At 41.6% G+C, this 18,340-nt stretch overlaps 1 protein-coding gene across 1 annotated transcript in view; it reads right to left on the reverse strand.

The window, feature by feature from the left end:
- Window positions 1-12,534: 12,534 nt before the first annotated feature.
- MOB3B (MOB kinase activator 3B) overlaps window positions 12,535-18,340 on the reverse strand; it is an 82,165-nt gene continuing 76,359 nt past the window's right edge. Inside the window, exon 4 of the mRNA XM_071581037.1 lies at window positions 12,535-16,909. Coding sequence (XP_071437138.1) covers window positions 16,880-16,909 — 30 coding nt within the window. The 3' untranslated portion in view covers window positions 12,535-16,879. The remainder of the gene's footprint in view (window positions 16,910-18,340) is intronic.

Below are 18,340 nucleotides of genomic sequence, written 5' to 3' on the forward strand. Positions count from 1 at the left end.
GGATCATTGATCATTATGGGGAGATATATGGTATTAGGGTCTTGGCCTTCCATTTCCCAGCACCGCTTTCTCCCCCTGAGAATGACCTTGCTGATCATCTCAGGGAGGGTAACGATGGTTTTAGAAAAGCAGTGCTGGAGGAAGACCCACTCCCAAATGACCACTTCATCATTTTTCTCGTCGATTTGCCCTATGATGGCGAAGGGCTGTTTTGGGCCTTTTAGCACAACCAGGATAGGCGGAGCCCCAACCAGCTTCCTCTGGGACTGCATTTTTGAAATTTTGTCTTCTACAATTTGGAGGGCATTTTTAGCTTCTTTTGTGAGGGAACGGGGCGAATCGAGGTTGGGATCCCCTTGCAATAGATCGAATAGGGGGCTTAACTCATCGGTGGTTATTCCTAATTGAGGCCGAATCCAATTAATATTCCCTAACAATTTTTGCATGTCGTTGAGAGTCCGAATGTCATTATCAATTTTAATCTTTTGTGGAGTAATGGAGGAATGGGACAGTTTCCAGCCTAGGTAATGCCAAGGAGAATCCCATTGGATTTTCTCTGGTGCAATTTCAAAATGGAAGGCCTGCAACGCTGTTGTGACCGAATTAAGGACCCGAATTACATCTTTTTTGGATTCTGCACAAATCAAAATGTCATCCATGTAGTGGTAAATGATGACTGTCGGATTTTGGAGCCGAATTGGGGATAAAATTTTAGCAACATAAATTTGGCACAGCGTGGGCGAGTTCTTCATGCCCTGTGGCAGAACCTTCCATGCAAATCTCTTATGGGGTTCTCCGACATTCCTAGTTGGAACAGAAAATGCGAACTTGTCCACATCCTCCGGATGCAAGGGGATCTGGAAAAAGCAGTCCTTGATGTCAATTACTACAATAGGCCAATTTTGAGGAAGCATGGATAGGGCTGGCATACCTGGTTGTACTGGGCCCATGGACTCCATCGCATCGTTTATTTTCCTTAAATCATGTAATAACCGCCACTTGCCTGACGCTTTTTTGATAACGAAGACGGGGGGAGTTCCAGGGACTGGTTGATGGGGCGATATGGCCTAATTCTAGCTGTTCCTTTACAAGGAGTTCCAATTGTTGCAGCTTCTCATCTGGAAGGGGCCACTGGTCTACCCATATCGGTTTTTGCATTAGCCAATTGAGTTTGGGTAGCAGCTGCTCACCAGTGGCCGATGTTAAAAATTTGTCTTTAATTTGGCACCCCACTGCCCCAGTATGTCCCTCCCCCATAGCGTCATTGGCTCCCTAGAGGGAGCTGGCCAGTGGTAGCTGCACCCTTGTTGCTAGGCGCCTGCCTGCCTGGGGGAAGATTCTAGAACTGGGAGAGACATTAGACAATATGATTTAAACAAAAATGAGGGGTATAACTAGCATATAACTGGTAATAACGAAAGTCCTTTCATATGTTGTTGCCGTCAGGATTCTTGGGGGTCTTCCTGGACCTTCCACATGTTGAACTCCGTACGGCGATCCCTTGCCCTCCTCCATTCCTGCATGTCCATATATTCCCCATCTCCAACAGAGGCGGGAGAAGGGGAGGCTATTATTAACCAAAGTAAGAGTTTTCTTTCTGTTTATAAAAATTACATAGATATAACGTGGAGTTGTAAGGTGAATAGTCCTGTCTGGGCCTGATTCCAGGGAATGTCTCCCGTTGCAATAAGGGAAAAGATAAAGTAGCTAAAACAATGGCCTTCCTTGAAGCCTTTAGTTACAGTGCAGGGGGGGGTCTTATCTTGGTACAGTGGGGTCCCCCCTGTACATATCCATTGGGGTACATCATGACCAGTTGAAAGAAAGGTGATACCCTCTTCCCAATCCACAAAGCAAAAATAACCTTTTAAGGCAAAAATAGCAATTTCATGAATATGGAATAGTTTATGTAACCACAGCAACTACAAAAAGTGCATGTTTCAAACTGGCAGTGTGTCTTCAGATCCTAGTGGACTGAAGTACCCACAGCACTGTGAATAAACCTTCCATTTTAATTCCTATGTTTTGTGAGAAAAACTCTCTGAATAGAAATTTGGAAGACGGTTTTCTATTGAAAGTAGAGCAAAAATTTTATTTACTGCACATAAAGTTTGCCTCACACAGTCGTAACTGAGGAGCACACACTGGCAGGGTGGAGGTGTTACATTTTTATACCCTTATTTCCATGCCCTCTCCCACCCTCTTGATGGCTCATCCCTCTCCTTCCTTTTTCTGCTCGTTGCCTCTGGATTGGATGTTGCTGTGGTGCCCCTTTGCTTCCTGATTAGAAATCTTTATATGGGCAATTAATTGCTGTGACATTCCTTCTGATTGGTGATCCATAGTGCCCTGTCAGCCCTAGTCACCTGCTGAAGTCATTGGCTCCCTGATTGGATCTGCTGCCTTACAGACTTCCCGCCTTTTTCGCCCTGCTACCAAGGCACCCTCCCATGGAAACCCCACAGCAACTCCTAGAAACTTTTTATTAACAAACTCGTAATTACAACTCTGTAACTATGTTTAACTTATAAAAACTTTACAAATGCTGAAGCTCTCAAAGCCCCTCTCCCCAACATCCATTAATCAGTCCTTTGCTTGTAACAAACCCACATAAATTCTTCCTCACAGTTTCACCATTTTTCTAACCATGAGAGAAAAAATTTTCTCACTGTTTAGGGTGCTTGTCCAGGTTCCAGCATCCGTCAGCCCTGGGCAGAGGGACCAGTGCCTCTGGATGGCATGCCCTGCTGATTTCAGCAACCAGTGGCCTTGGAACCCTCCATCAGGATGGCTGTGATGAAGGTCTCTGGATGGCTGTGAAACAAAGAAAGCAAAGAAAGAACCAACTGGTATACAAATGAAGGACCATGGCACTGCTGAATTCTATGCATAGAACCCCATAAGACAAGAAAAGGGGCTGTTTTAACTCTTACCAAGCAGTCGGGGAGACATTCATGTGTGCAGGGATAGTCTAGTGTGCATGTATGTATCTAGAGCAGACGGCCCCCGAGCAGTAGAATCAGTGCCAGCAGCAGGGAAATTGGTGGCAGACAGTGCCCATGGCTGCCTCTGCCACTGGTGCTGCTGTGGATGGTGGTGCTGCTGGCCCAGGGGCTGGAATGGAGGTCCGGGGCACCAGTATGAGGAGAGTTGCACGCTGTGGCTGTGTGGGTGGCAGCTGGAACTGCTCATCCCTGCCCACCACTCCTGTCACGAGTCGCAAGTTCAGGTCAGAAGAGGGGGCAGCAAGAGCCTTGCAGTACAGACAATGCTGATTGGCAAAGTGGCTTGGGCTGACTCTTCTTAATTGTGAGAAGTGGGATACACTTTCAAAGGTGGGGTACAATGACACCATCACACTGAGAGATGAAGGCAGTTAGAAGTCAGCCTATCTGAGAAGACCCCACAAACTACACTAGAGGAAAGAGGACACTGACTTAAAATAATAAAATTAGTCTTAAGGAAGGGACTGCAGAAAGACTAAACAGCTCCACTACCACGTAACTTCTCATTGTTTAACTCTGCTGTGTGTAGCCAAGGGAAAGGGGTGCATTTGACACTGTAATTTGTAACAGATCCTAATAAAAAAAATGAAGCCTTCTCCTACTGAAGAGTCTTACTGCAGCACACATCCTGAAAGTCAAATCTACAACCATATGACTCAACACAGCTTTCAGTCCTCACATTATTTTCTCTTGACTGTAAGCTACAGCTCTTTCAAATATGTTTCTGCTTACAAGGGTTTTGTCCAAACTCTAAAGACATCATTGTTTCAAAATGCAATGGTTTTTGTTAAGATAATACAGAGTGTAGATTTTTAATATTTGGCATGGTTAACTTTAAATGAAAAACTTGGCACAGGTATCCTGTTCCTTGTCTGTAGTAGTTTTTCAAACTATATGATTGACAATGTGTCAGAACCTTTTAAAGAATTTTTAAGGTGTGAGAATCTTTCCAGCTTAAGTGAACTAAAAAAGAGCAAATGGAGGAAAGACAAAGTTCCAAAGTCTTACAAAAGTAAATCACACTGTTCCCTCTGCTGTCCACAGGAAGAAAAGTCAGATTTTTAAAAGATAAATTTAATAAATGCCCATAGAGTGTTGCAAACCAGAAATATGAATAAAAAACAGAGTCTGAGAACATCATAATTATATCAGGAGAAGTTCATAGATTGTAAGTATTTAATTAATCAGCACTTTCATTAGCTGAGTTACTCTTAACTCGCATTACATACATGATCAAGAATTTTGAAGTTGACAGAATAATTCAAAGTCAAGAAGGAAGAGCATTTCTGGCGTGGCAAATAGGGATCTAGTGTGTAGCCCTTGACAGTTCTGTGCAATCACTTTTAATTCAGTGAAATGATCTGATCTTACAGCCATTGCCCTTCCCAGAGGCATTCACTTTTGGTTGTAACAGTCATTGTATGGCCAAACTTCATGAATGAAGATTTGGGAAGGGCTCTCCCCACGTGGGTGTGCCCTTCGAGCCTGCACAGTGGATTTTTTAGGTGAGGCACAGCATGCACAGAACTGGCCCCACCGTTTAAGTCCTACTGCCACGGCCGAGTGAGTTTGCACAATGACAGTGAAGTCCTCAGGACTGTCACAGCACTGGGTACTAAGTGGGCCTGACCCTGCTGAGCATCCGAGATCTGATGGGATCGGATGGCAGGGAGGCATTGAACTGCCAGGAGACGGTCCCCACTGAGACTTGAACTCATGACCTTGTGATCCAGAGTCCAGAGTGCTCTCCATTACACCATGGGACCACCCTGTAACAGTCATTACTTTTCCAAATTTAGGCAAGGACCTGAGCAGTTGAACCCTTTTTGGTGTGAAATATAATATGTCTTTTTAACCATCAGAGATGAATGCATCTCTATCTGGAGACAAAGAAAGGTTTAACCTCTGGCTGAGGCAGACTGTGTTCAAGTGATAAATCCCTCACTCCAGGGGAGAGGAATAATACAAAGGCAACTGGCATGCAGTCATTCCCTTCACATTCCAGGCAGTACACAGAAGTGTCCACAGAGAATTCAAGGCAAGATTAAGCATAGTGTGGTGGCCTTAAAAATTTGGTTTCATGCTCCAGGTACTCTAGAAGTGGCTGATTGACTAATTAATGAACAGGGATATAAAGCAACATTACGAAGATACGTGTAAGGTTGTGTTACAAGACATAAGCAAATGTGATTTTGAGCTGAGAGGCTGAATTAGCAGAACTGAACACATGGTAAATGAGAGGCCTTGGAAAAAAACTAAACCACAAAATGACATTGAAAATATTCAAGATTGGCTGTGTATGTATTTGGCTTACATACAGAGAAAATTAAGAATTACATGTGCATGTGTATTTTAAACATAATATGTAAAATGTTTAATTTCAGGATACTAGTTATTAGCCATCTTGCAAATGGTCTGCAAAAATCTAATTGTCTTACTATTTGCTTTTCTCCTTTTACCATAGATCACAGATTTTCTTCCGTTTTCATTTTTCAAGAAAAAATTATACTGCCTGACACCTTAATGAATAAGCATTGCTACAGGAAAAAGGTTAATAAGATCTATCTTCTTAACTTCCTGTCGTGGTCTTTGAAAATGCAGTATGTTCCACACATAAATATATTATATATATAAATGATGTAATTTTCTGTGATTTTTTCCAAAGCAAGTACTAGAGGAGACACCAACAAAAAATCCTCAACCAAAACCCTCCAAGCCTAAAGAAGGAATCAAACCCCAGAACAGAATAAAATGTGAGGCACTTATTACTAATATATGAAATAATTTCTGGTCAGAAATTTCATTCTGCCTAACAATTACAGAATTAGGTTTTTAGTTAAAGCTTGCAAATAGAGTATGTTGCATTTTGCTTTGAAAGAAAATACAGCTATTTCTATCCTGTAACTAAAAAGATGCCATACTGATTCCACAGCAGCATTAAGCAGTGGCAGTTCCAGTGCCATTTCCAGCATGATGACTCCTTACCATAGTTTTACTTTGAGCAGAATTTTAATAATTCACTTGTATGGATTTGGGTTTGACATCCAAGAAAAAAGGTTCATGACTTAAGCATGCAAAAAGAATGAGACAAAAGGATTTAGACATTTCCTTATGTTTTTCACATTGCCCTAGGCTCAGAACAGAAGGCTAAAGGCAGTGCAGCACAGACTCTTAACCAAAAGAAAACTAAACAAAACAAAAAACCCCTCCCAAACAACAGCAACAACAACAAAAACAAAAAAAACCCAACCAAACAAGAAAAACAAAGAAACCCCCAAACCCCTCAATCTGAACTGCTTGAAGTCTGAACAGTAAAAATAACTACAGAAGAGATATTCTGATTTAATTTTATTAAAATATAAAAGTACCTGGGCAACAGCTGGTATTCTTACTTTCACATACGAATTAGAAAAGTAAAAAGAAAACTATTTCAGATTTTTGTACTTGAAAAAATTTAATAGCTGACAGTTTCCATCTGTTTCTCTAGGAAAAGTTAAATACTCTACCTTTCTTTATGGTCTTTTTATTCTTTTATTGGTTCAAACAAAGATCTATATCCGGCACTCACTTGTGCCATGGGTTTCTCTGCTCTGTACACCTGTTTCCTTTTTAGGAAAGATTTTTTTTCATCCTTCTGAATATGCTCCATAACAAATCCTGGATGGATCTAATAACAGGACTTTGGCTGGACCACAGAACCAGGGGATAGCCAACCTGTTCAAGTAATTGTTTTGAATGAATGCATTGTGCCTTACTTTGAATCCTAAAAAGCACCCCCAAACTAAGAATGAGTAATGGCAATGGAGTTCAGTCCCATTTGTTATTCCAGTCTGTGAATGAGCGATCTGCTCCAGTAAAGCTTTTACACCACTTGTTTTATAGAGGTCAGATTTTCAAACATTAGTTTGATCTTGGTGTGAATTTTGTTATGTTCTTGTTCCAGTAGTTTGATGACTTTTCACCAGTTTGGATCATGGCAACTTGATGGTAATGGAGGAGCAGACAAATCAGAAGTAACAAACTGAAGGCATTGTCTTTCCCAGCACCTGGAGTGACAGAGTCACAAGCAGCAGTACAAGCTGACCTTCAACATTGTACACCAGATCTGCAGAGTAAATCCCTCAGGTTATGTCCTAGTTTAAAGGAAGTCAAGGTGTCTCTAAAGACTAGAGGAGAGGACTCCTTCTCAATAACTACTCCACCCCTTACTAAATTTAAAAGAACTTTAATTGGAAAATGTATAGAAAAAGGATAACTGTTCTTAACTAGTATATCTATACATATAGATATATAACTATAAACCGAGCAGAGTAAGCTACCCCCCCACTGCACCAGAACAACCTCAAAACAGGAGATAGTTTCTTCCTGGTGCAATCATACCTATGGACAGTGGCAGTGTTGCACCTTGACTGGCAGTGAGGTCAGTTCTCAGTCTATTCTCAGCGAGGCAGAGACAAGAGGCAGGAAAAGGTACCGACCTTATGGCTCATGTGGGGGCAGAATGGAACCTTTTCTATGGGGAAGAGCAGACTCTCTCTTCTTGTCCTTTGTTCAAAGAAGGAAGTACTGAAAGCTGCAGTGGGGGGAGGGGAGGGGGTGGGGAAGTGGGGGTGGTTCTCAGCAATCCTAGTGCGGGGGTAGTTGGTCCCTGGGAGAAAAAGGGCTGCAGTGTGTCCAGAAAGCAGCCATGACCCTCCTCTCACTCTTTCTCTCTGAAGCTCAGGGTGCCCAGAGTTGGAAGAGGGGAGGGAGAAGAGCAGAGCCAGAAGGAGCTCTTGTCAGCTCAGCAAATGGTGGCTTCTAGTCACAGCAGTTGGCCAAAATGAAGTGAAGTCCAGCACGCAGGAAAAAACCTTTTCCTCTCTCTCATCTTACTCTCACCATTAAACTGGAATCTAGAGTCATCAACCAAACCTATGTTGTTGGCCCTGACCCAAAATCTTTGTGTTGGTAGGGAAAGAAAAATTCCCTGAAGAACCCCTCCTCCCCCATTTTATTTTGTTTGTTTTGAACCTTTAACAGGTTATTTAATTGTTTTGCTCATTTTAATCTGCTGTACTTTACATTCTGGAAGTTTTTTTTCTAGTGAACTGGCATAATGAATGATTCATGTGGGCCCATTGAATGAAATCAGCTTGTGCAATGCTGGCTAATAGCAACAAATGCTGTGTCAAATTAAGGTAGAATTTTTATCACAGTTCCTGCTCATCTGCAGGAATATTCATGTTTTTTCAGATGGGAACCCTGATAGGTATTATCCCTTGTCCTGTCACTACACACCCTGGCCAAAAGTCCCTCCCTATCCTTCTTGTATGTCCCATTTAGGTACTACATACCACCCAGTATAAGAAGAATAAATGCAATGTATTAGATTATTAGAATTTTAAGGGTTTGTCTTTGAAGTGTTTTTCAACTAGTAGATAATATTTCCCTTCTCACATTTGATCATGTCAAAGCTCCTTAAAAAATCAACCAAGCAAGTAGGCAGAATAATTAGTCATAGTCTTGGTATGTGTGTTCTGGAGGCAACTGGGAGGTCAGGTGACTTAATTCTTGGGCTTAACTGTGCAGGTCTTACCTGTGTGTGTCACTGAAACTACTGGCAATTGTGAGAGTTTTCAAACAACACTGTTGGTTTATTTCTCTGGTCATTTTCCAAGATAAAGCCTCAGAAACTCAAAACAGGCAGTGGAATAGTTTTCTTTATTCTGTTAATATAGTATAAAGTCCACATGCATTTAGTTTAACTAAGCACTTGTCTGGTGAAAACAGAAAAGAACAGTTTGTGGAAACATCTCATTATTTTTACACCTTGCACCCAGGAGAGCCTGAAAGACACAGGAACTGAGCGAAACACATTCCAGTGCAGCATGATGGCATAAAGCTTGGATAATTACTTCAGAGCTATCTGCAGGCTGAGGAGGTCTTCCTAAACTGGGCCAGAATCCTGTTACTATCACTGCATCTGCTGGCTGTCTTTTCCCTCATGGACATTGATGGCACTGTGTAGAAAACAAATTGCATGATGATTTGCCTAAAATGACAGCTACCAGCTTACTTCACTGTGTTCCCAGCCACTTGGATGTCTTGCTGCTCCATCCACATAAAGGTGGGTGTGTTCAGGAAACTCACTTGGTTAAAGAAGATGTCACATTTTAGAAGTCAGCCCATTGCTATGAACAGCAATGACACCTATGAGTACTGGCAGCTGGTGGCATTTGCTCATTTTAAGTCAGAAAGTGACGTGACAAGTGCTTCATGCTGAACTAAAAAAAAAAAAAAAGTGTCCTGATTAGCAGAGCTGACTAGCCTGTAAGATTTTGTAGAGCTCTACGAGTACTCTGTGACACAGTTTCTGCTGATACATTATAAATGTCCAATTCCAGAACAGACTATTTTTGGTTTCATGTTGTGGGGTTTTTTAGCAATTTGACTGAGAATGTGATACAATTTGGCTTACACCAAGAGAGCATTACTGTTCATGCACATTATTTCCTAACCACTGCTACCCTTTGTGCCATATTTATTAGTGAATTGTTATTAATTACCTACAGTATGGCTTTTAGGGATGTGAGTAATGTCTGGCTTTTACTCTGCCAGAGTGGCTTCACTTATCAAAATGTGTGCACCAAGTGGGTGACACCTTCAGATGACCTGTCAATCCACTGGAAATGCTCCAATTGCTGTGACATACTAATATAATCCAAGATCTCAAACCATGAGGGCCATCTGTTCTATGTCAGATCTACATTTTTTAATCACTAAGATCTGGTTTTTGTCCCATCACCTATTGTGTTTGCCTCATTTTTACTCTGTGCTATCTGAGGACTGTGAAGAGCAGTTTGGAATAAAAAGAGAGGCTGAACTCTGCTTTACCATCACATTGTGCAGCAGCAGGAAAATGTCATCCCAGTTACAGTGGCAATGACACAGCTGAGACAACTTCTCCAGTGCAGCAAAGTGTGCAAGACGCAATAGCCAGTCTCACTTCTGCACTGCTCCTTTGCTTCTTGGCTGACACACGGAAGTGCCTTCCACTTGCTGTTCAGCCTTCATTGCTGTATGGAATCAGACCAGAGAAAAAAAAGGGAGGCATGCAACAGTTGAATAGGAAAGGGTTTCGGGTAGCTCTTTCTCTTGACAGAATAGGTCTCTCCTGGCCTAGACAGGAAAATAGACAACAGTAAACTAAAGAGCCTTGTCACTGCTGAAGAGCCTACACATGTTGCAGTGATCATAGGCTCACCACACCACTGGACTGGAGGCACTGCTGGCAGTTGCTAGTCCAAAGCCACACTGAGAGCAGGGTCACTTAGAAGAGGTTTTTCTTATGTTTAGTATGTGTTTTCTGTACTTCTAGTTTGTGTCAATTGCTTTTACCATTGTTTACCACGAAGAAGAGTCTGTCTTCTTCACTCACCTTATCAAATGTTTATATGTAGAGATAATGTCCCCCTTGGGCCATCTCCAGGCTAAACTGTCCCATCTCTTTCAGTTTCTCCTTGTGTGAGCGATGCCCTAGTCCATTCATCATCCTTGTGGCGCTTTTCTGCACTTCCTCTAGTCTGTACTGTCTCTTGTACCGGTGAGCCCAGGACTGGACCCAGCAGTTCAGGCATATCTCAGAAGGGCTGAGCACAGAGGAAAGATCAACCTGCTGGCAACACTCCTCCCAATGCAGTTCAGGAAGCTATTTGCCATAATTGTCAAGAGGGCATATTACTGGGTCTTGGAGTGTTCACTGCAACCCTGAGATTCTTCCTTGCCAAGCTGTTGCCAGCTGGGAAAATGCCTTTCTCTGCATATACAACCTGGGTCTGCTCCTCTCAGTTGCAGGACTTTGCAATTCCCTGTGTTCAACTTCATGAGGTTCTGCTTGGCATTCTTCTTCAAACTAATGAGGACCCTCTGAGTGGTGGCACAGCCCTCTGGTGTATAGATATGCACATGGTACTGGCTTCTTTCAGCTTGTCACATTCCTCAGCAATTCTCAGGAGCTGTTTTCAAGTTACTCCATTAGTCCCAGGATCTCCAATCTTCAGATCACAGAATCATAGAATTGATTGGGTTGGAAAAGACCTCCGAGATCATCAAGTCCAGCCCTTGGTCCAACTCCTGTCCGTTTACTAGATCATGGCACTCAGTGCCACGTCCAATCTCAGTTTAAAAACCTCCAGGGATGGTGAATCCACCACCTCTCTGGGCAGCCTATTCCAATGCCTGATTACTCTCTCTGTAAAGAATTTTTTTCTGATCTCCAACTTAAATTTCCCCTGGCAGAGCTTAAGCCCGTGCCCCCTTGTCCTATTGCTGAGTGCCTGGGAGAAGAGACCAACCCCCAGCTGGCTATAACTTCCCTTCAGGTAGTAGATCCTCCCTACATCAGAGAGAGACACTCAAAGTCCAGCATCAGCTCTTCTACTGGATGCTGTCTCTACAGAGCCATTCTTAATCCCTATGCTCCTGCTTCCCTCAAGCTCTGTATCTGACTTGTATTAAATTCACAGTAACTTTATGTACAATAACACACATATATATGGTTATATATGTCTTAGGAATCAGGCCAAAGAGAACAATGCAGTGAGCTCTAGTGAGAGATAGTTTCTATTATCCTATTAGACCTTTATTTCCTTGTGTGGCAACCAAATTCTAACCATGGCTTTTTAGTTCTATTTTTAAGAGATGAAACTTTGCCTTGAATTGGCTTGGTGCTGCTTACATGTCCCTCCTGTTTTGAAGTGTCCCATCAAGAATCATCTGAAGAACATGATGAAACCCATAAATTATCCAAGCCCTAAAATCTGATGGACAAGATCAGCTATGCTAAGGAAAGTCTACTTATGCCTAGTCTGATCCCACTGGGGTTGCTGAGAGACTGGCCAGTTTTCATTAGCATAACATTTGGTCAATTTTTCTTGGTGTCACATTGGTAACAGGAGGGCTGTGAGGAAGTTGGTGCAGTGGCAGTGATGGATCTCACATGTCTCTTTAGTCCTGTTAGCCTGCCAGGGAATTCTACTCTGTGGTATGAGAACCACGCACATTTTTCTGGCTGAGGAGTTAGATCCCAGGTAACTTTACAACACTTCCATAAGGTTAGGGTTTTTTTATTCATATTTGTGTTCCATTACTGGGTTGAAAAATAAACTTTCCTTTTCTTTGAATGACTACAACAGTTAGTGTTCTCTCTTCTCACACAGTTGAACCATTACTTACTAACAAACAGAACTAAAGAGCCTAAGACACACATGACATGATTAAAAAAAATAACACAACAAACAGTGTTGATGCATGGAGGAGAAAAAGGAATCAACCACTTATTCCTTAGAAAGATGCATCTCCCTTAAAAATTAACAAAATTAAGGAACATATTGTGTGGGGAAGAGCAAGAAGGGTACATATGCATATGATAATGCTCCACATCTGTATCCCCACTCCAGCACAGAAACACACACCCCCACACACCTCCCCATATATATATGCATGCATGTACATACACAAACACGCAGGTATTAGACTGAACAAGTAATTTATTTTTCTTCCCTGGGAAAATATGATTATAATTCTAAATTATATTAATTACATCTGTATTTAAAACAGGAAAACTTACAAAAACACAGAAAAGAAACTTTAAGAGCTCTTATTTGGCTAAACCTTGGAAATCACTGCTTTAGCATAAAATACACGAAAATTCAATTTTTGTAATATTAGATTTAAATATATAAAACTATCACATTCTTAGTGCAGATTTGGCTTGCTTTACCTTTAGAACAGTCTTCATAATTATTAAAAGTGTCTTTTATTAATATTTTTTCAATATATAGGAAAAAAGCATCTAAATACTGACCACTTGTCTATACTGGGTCTCCCAGTGTTATCCCCTTTCTAAAGGCCATAGATAATATCTCTATGGGCATATTTCTATTTTATAAGCTGTGCCTCCAGTTTTGCTGCTCTTGCAGGTACCTCATGCTCTCTTGCTTGTGCTCTTCTGAAGAGGCAATGCACAGCCAGCTCTAAGTGGTCTCTCTTCAGAGGGCACAGGTGAGAGGTAGCCCTTCTAGAAGCAGAGAGGGAGGTGAGAAAGCTATTTCATGTAAAATATTGTCCTCGGGGAAGCAAAAGGAACATTGACTGGCAGAAGTCCAGCTCTGACACCTCACACTCGGAAAATGTGAGAAACCTCAAGAGTGTGCAGAAAAGCTAAGAAGCAACAAGAAGGAATGGCTTTATGTGAGAGAGCTCCAAAATGTGTAATTTATTCAGCATGAAGTACAAAAGTGCTAAAAGACCCCATTAGTCTGCTGTTCATAGAGCCTTGGTGATAGTGACTTACTGAATACAAAGGGTACCATTCTCTCTATCCTTTGGACAGATCTGGAATTCGTGATCACTGTGGATGATGTTTATCCATTAGGTTTCTGCATATCTTGAACTATTGTCCGTAGGTCCATGTAGAGTTACATATTAATTATTTTCTACTGATTTCCTGCCTTGCTCTTAGTGAATCCATTGGTCAGGAGAATGAAATACCTTGTTAGGTGTAAGTCTTGCTGCTTAGAGCTTAAGTTCTCGGAAAAAACTCTTAAGTTTCATAAGTCCCCAATTTTTATCAAATCATTTTTATCATTTTCACTGTTGTGGATTAGTTAAATAAAACCAAACCAAATATCATTTGATAGACTCTGGGACTCCATCCTTCATAAAACCTACAGGAGGTTATGTTAAGATCTATGTTCACATAAAGTAGAAATTAATTTAAAAAATATCTTATTAAAGAGACAGTCAAGGAAAGGTTTAAAGTCTTTAACCATTAAAGGCAACTTTGATATCACAGGACCCTTTCACATTCTGAAATAATGCTGAGTGTGGTCCCAGTCAGCCAAAATGATCCTTTTTATGGTGCCTTGAAGCTTAACACTAACAGCATCTCCAAAGGTAAGTACCAGAAAAACCTCAACTTTTTAGTCAAAAAACCCAAAACCTGATTGATGGACTAGAATGATGATTAAAAAAGACAACAAAATAACAAATCCAAATAATAAACTCTTTTTCCCTCTTCTACCCTGCCTTCCCCAGTTCCAGAACCATATGAGATGCTTGATTAGGAACATACATAATTGATCCTGAAAACCTGATGAAGTTGGGATCACAAGATCCAAGGGGATGCTGCTCTTCTCTGGTCTGTGGGAAGGGATAATATGACAATTTTATGTTGTGAAGCCACATTCCAAACATTATTCTTATTGCATTATCATATACCAGAAGAAATGGCCCATGGCATGAGATGGTCAGGTGGTGGCTGAAGACCTCTGCAGTGGAAACAAGAGTATCTTTTTGGAGATACTTGGCCGAAGGTGAAACCCTGCCATTTGGAGGAATCAAACTCTGTGCGCTTACCAATAGAGTAAGCAATCAAAACAACTACACTTTGCACTCCTTTGCAGATGGTTCAGTTCCTGCATTACAATAGGCTTTTCCCATTACAGGAATTTTGTTCAAAACACAGGTCAAACACAAATTCTCTAGGGTTCAACTCTGCATTTTCCTCCTTTGCCTCCTACAGTGTGCTGTACAAGAAAAGGAAGCATAAAAGTTTACAAAAAACAGCTTTAAAAAAAGAGGAAAACACTCCAACAGGTTTTACATTCACAAATGTAGCTGGAAACAAATTCTGCTTAATCTTCAGACTGAGCTACAGTGAATAGACTCAAATCAGCATATGTAAGTAGTGTAATAAAATGAAGAATAAATTATGCAAAAATTATGCATTAAATACCATGTTTTTCAATTTGTGTAGTGACTTTGAACTTTATGCAAAAATTTCATGTTTGCCTCTTCATATTGGTCTTCCAATTATAGTGAGGTCCACCCATAAGAACACCAGATGGCAACTATCTGTAGTGAAATTCAAGAGCACAGTATTAGCTACAGCTCCATCTTAATAGTGCCACAGCCCAGACATTTTGGATGAGTTCAAGACAACCTTTTCATACACAATTAAGTTGTAATTCCAGGCAGCTGTCATGTACATGAGCCATGTGCTGTCTTCCCAAGATGTAACATTTTTCATCTTCTTTAAAATGAGACAACTAAGCTCAGCAGTAGCTGTGGCAATGAATTCTACAAGTTAGTTGGGTCCTGCAAAAGTGCCAGCAGGCTAGAAATTATCTGTGTGTACATTCCAATCCCCAAAGAATTAACCTGATTGCAAAGACCACCAAAGGAGGTAGGAATATTTAGGTCCATTCCCTTGAAGGCAATGGATAATACTTCTTGCGTAATTCTAAAACTACAGAAAAGCCTCCACCATAGCTACACCAAATGTTCACAGACAAAAGCACTTTTTCTCAGCAAGGATGTGATCACTAACACTTACAAGCCCTGATTTAAGCAAGCAGACATGTAAATCAGAATGTACTAAAACATGAGCTAGAAAAGTTTGCTGTTAATCTTTAGTGTCTGCTTCTCCTCTATTTCAAATGTTTCAATGACTGGATACTCCATGAGATCCTCTTCTGATGTTGTCTCAGAAGGTGTAAACATACCTAACTAAAATACAAAGGTGGCAGGAACAGGATTCAGGACTTACTCAGTAAAAGTAATCTTTCACAATCACACAAATGTGCAAAATTCCTTACAAGGCACAAAATATATAGGTGTGTTCTATCAGATTCACATTTATTCAGCAGTATCTCTCTTGTGATCCCTCTAAGTATCACTTTTTTTTTTTTTTTAATTTCCAAAAGAAAGCCTCTTGTATTTGGCATAGAAGACTTGATTTACTGCAATAGATCCTTCCAGGCTGTCTATACATGTGTTAATTAAATTGGATTGAGTTCTGGAAAAAAAAGTTATGTTAGTCCAGTGTGGAAAGCAAGTCACACTGCTGGATGCTGTGTAGATGCAACAGAGACTTTAAATAGCGCCTCCCTGGTCTGACCTTTATACTACTCATCTTTACTGTATCTTCCTTCAAGTTACAAAAATTACATTTCTTTTTCTCTCAAAATATGAAAGTTTTTGGTGATTGAGAGAAATTCTTTTTCTAAGAGAACAGAAAGCTATGAAATTACATAACAGATTCATGTACTTCAGAGGGTACTTCAGGAAAACACTGACTGTAGCTCTTTTTTATGTAATGTAGAGATACTGAGCAGATTTGCTGTCAGTCACAGCATGAATTGAAGGAAAATACTTCAGTACTGCGCAGCTATATTTGGATTCCTGCTCATGTAATTGAGATCAGAAACAATCCCATTGTCATTCAGTTATGAGTCACAATGAAGCACAGACTGACTGATCAGCTGAAGGACATGGCTTTCTTCCTGGAAACACGAGGCTCGCTGGCATTTGGGAATGGTGGCCAAACCTTGGGTGGCCTAGTGCAGGGTCAAGGGCATTAAAGGCTAAGTCTTCTTCAATTTCAGAACATCTTAACAGTCTACTGCAGTTAGAAAAGAAACCACATACCAAGAAACAAAAGAAAAAGAAAACAAGGTTGCAGCTAACAATAGTTTCATTTCAAAACAAGTAATCTGGAGGTCAGCCTAGGTACCTCAATTGCAATAAATCTTTAGCAGCAGCAGCACTGCCATTGTTTGTGGCTGAAGAGGTTCTTATCCCTAATGAAGGAACTAAAACTAGTATGATGCTTTTTTTTCTCCATAATCCATGTTGCTCAGATGAGGCTCTTAGCAGCATATTCAGGTTTAAGAACACTGACACTAGAGAGAATTTGTGAAAGTAACTGTGGTTCCCAACTTTCCCGTTTTCAGGGATTAACAAGGAAGCTCAGTCCATCACAGCTGTCATATTCTTGAATGCTGCTGTAAGAAGAAAATTGGAGTTTGCTTTTCTCCAGTGCGTAGTTTTTAGTGACACATGCTGGCTGTCATCTCTTTCTGTAAAACAAAGAGAAACAAAAGAGAAAATGGCATTTTGATAAAGTGTGCACAGGCCTCCTCCCTGTTAATATTTCTGCATCTCTGCAAACCCATGCAGTTTTATATGCCACCATGGTTAGAATCATAGAACCATAGAATCGATTGCATTGGAAAAGACCTCCAAGATCATCGAGTCCAACCCTTGGTCCAACTCCAGTCCATTTACTAGATCATGGCACTCAGTGTCACGTCCAATCTGCGTTTAAAAATCTCTAGGGATGGTGAATCCACCACCTCTCTGGGCAGCCCATTCCAATGCCTGATTACTCTCTCTGTAAAGAATTTTTTTCTGATCTCCAACTTAAATTTCCCCTGGCAGGGCTTAAGCCTGTGCCCCCTTGTCCTATTGCTGAGTGCCTGGGAGAAGAGACCAGCCCCCACCTGGCTAGAACTTCCCTTCAGGTAGTTCTAGACAGTGATAAGGTCACCTCTAAGCCTCCTCTTCTCCAGGCTAAACAACCCCAGCTCCCTCAGCCTCTCCCCATAGGACTTGTGCTCCAGTCCCTTCACCAGCCTTGTTGCTCTTCTCTGTACCCGCTCCAGCACCTCAATATCCTTTCTGAACTGAGGCCCAGAACCGAACACAATACTCAAGGTGTGGCCTCACCAATGCAGAGTACAGGGGAAGGATCACTGCCCTGGTCCTGCTGGCCACGCTATTTTTAATCCAGGCCAGGATCCTATTGGCCTCCTTGGCCACCTGGGCACACTGTTGGCTCATGTTGAGCTTCCTGTCAATTATTAACCCCAAGGTCCCTTTCTGCCTGACTGCTCTCCAGCCACTCTGTGCCCAGTCTGTAGCTGCTGCAGGGGGTTGTTGTGGCCAAAGTGCAGGACCCAGCACTTGGCCTTATTGGACTTCATCCCATTGGAATCAGCCCATCTCTCCAGTCTATCCAGATCCCTCTGCAGAGCCCTCCTGCCTTCCAGCAGGTCGACACTCCCTCCCAGCTTGGTGTTATTAGCAAATTTGCTGATGATGGACTCAATGCCCTCATCTAAATCATCAATAAAGATGTTAAGCAGGACTGGACCCAACACAGACCCCTGGAGAACACCACTGGTGACTGGCCGCCAGCTGGATGCAGCTCCGTTCACCAGCACTCTCTGGGCCCGGCCCTCCAGCAGGCTCCTAATCCAGGAGAGGGTACACTTGTCCAAGCCATGGGCTACCAGCTTTTCCAGGAGTATATTATGGGAGACAGTGTCAAAGGCCTTGCTGAAGTCCACATAGACCACATCCACAGCCTTCCCCTCATCCACCAGGTGGGTCACCTGATCGTAAAACTTGCTCTTTTTAAGTTTTCTCATTCACATGGATTTAAGAAGAATAATTACAGCCCAATCCAACACCCAATAAAACTAATAAAGTCACTCAACATGTAATTT

This window comes from Pithys albifrons, chromosome Z (genome assembly GCF_047495875.1).
Source record: "Pithys albifrons albifrons isolate INPA30051 chromosome Z, PitAlb_v1, whole genome shotgun sequence".
NCBI classification, from domain to species: Eukaryota; Metazoa; Chordata; class Aves; order Passeriformes; family Thamnophilidae; genus Pithys; species Pithys albifrons.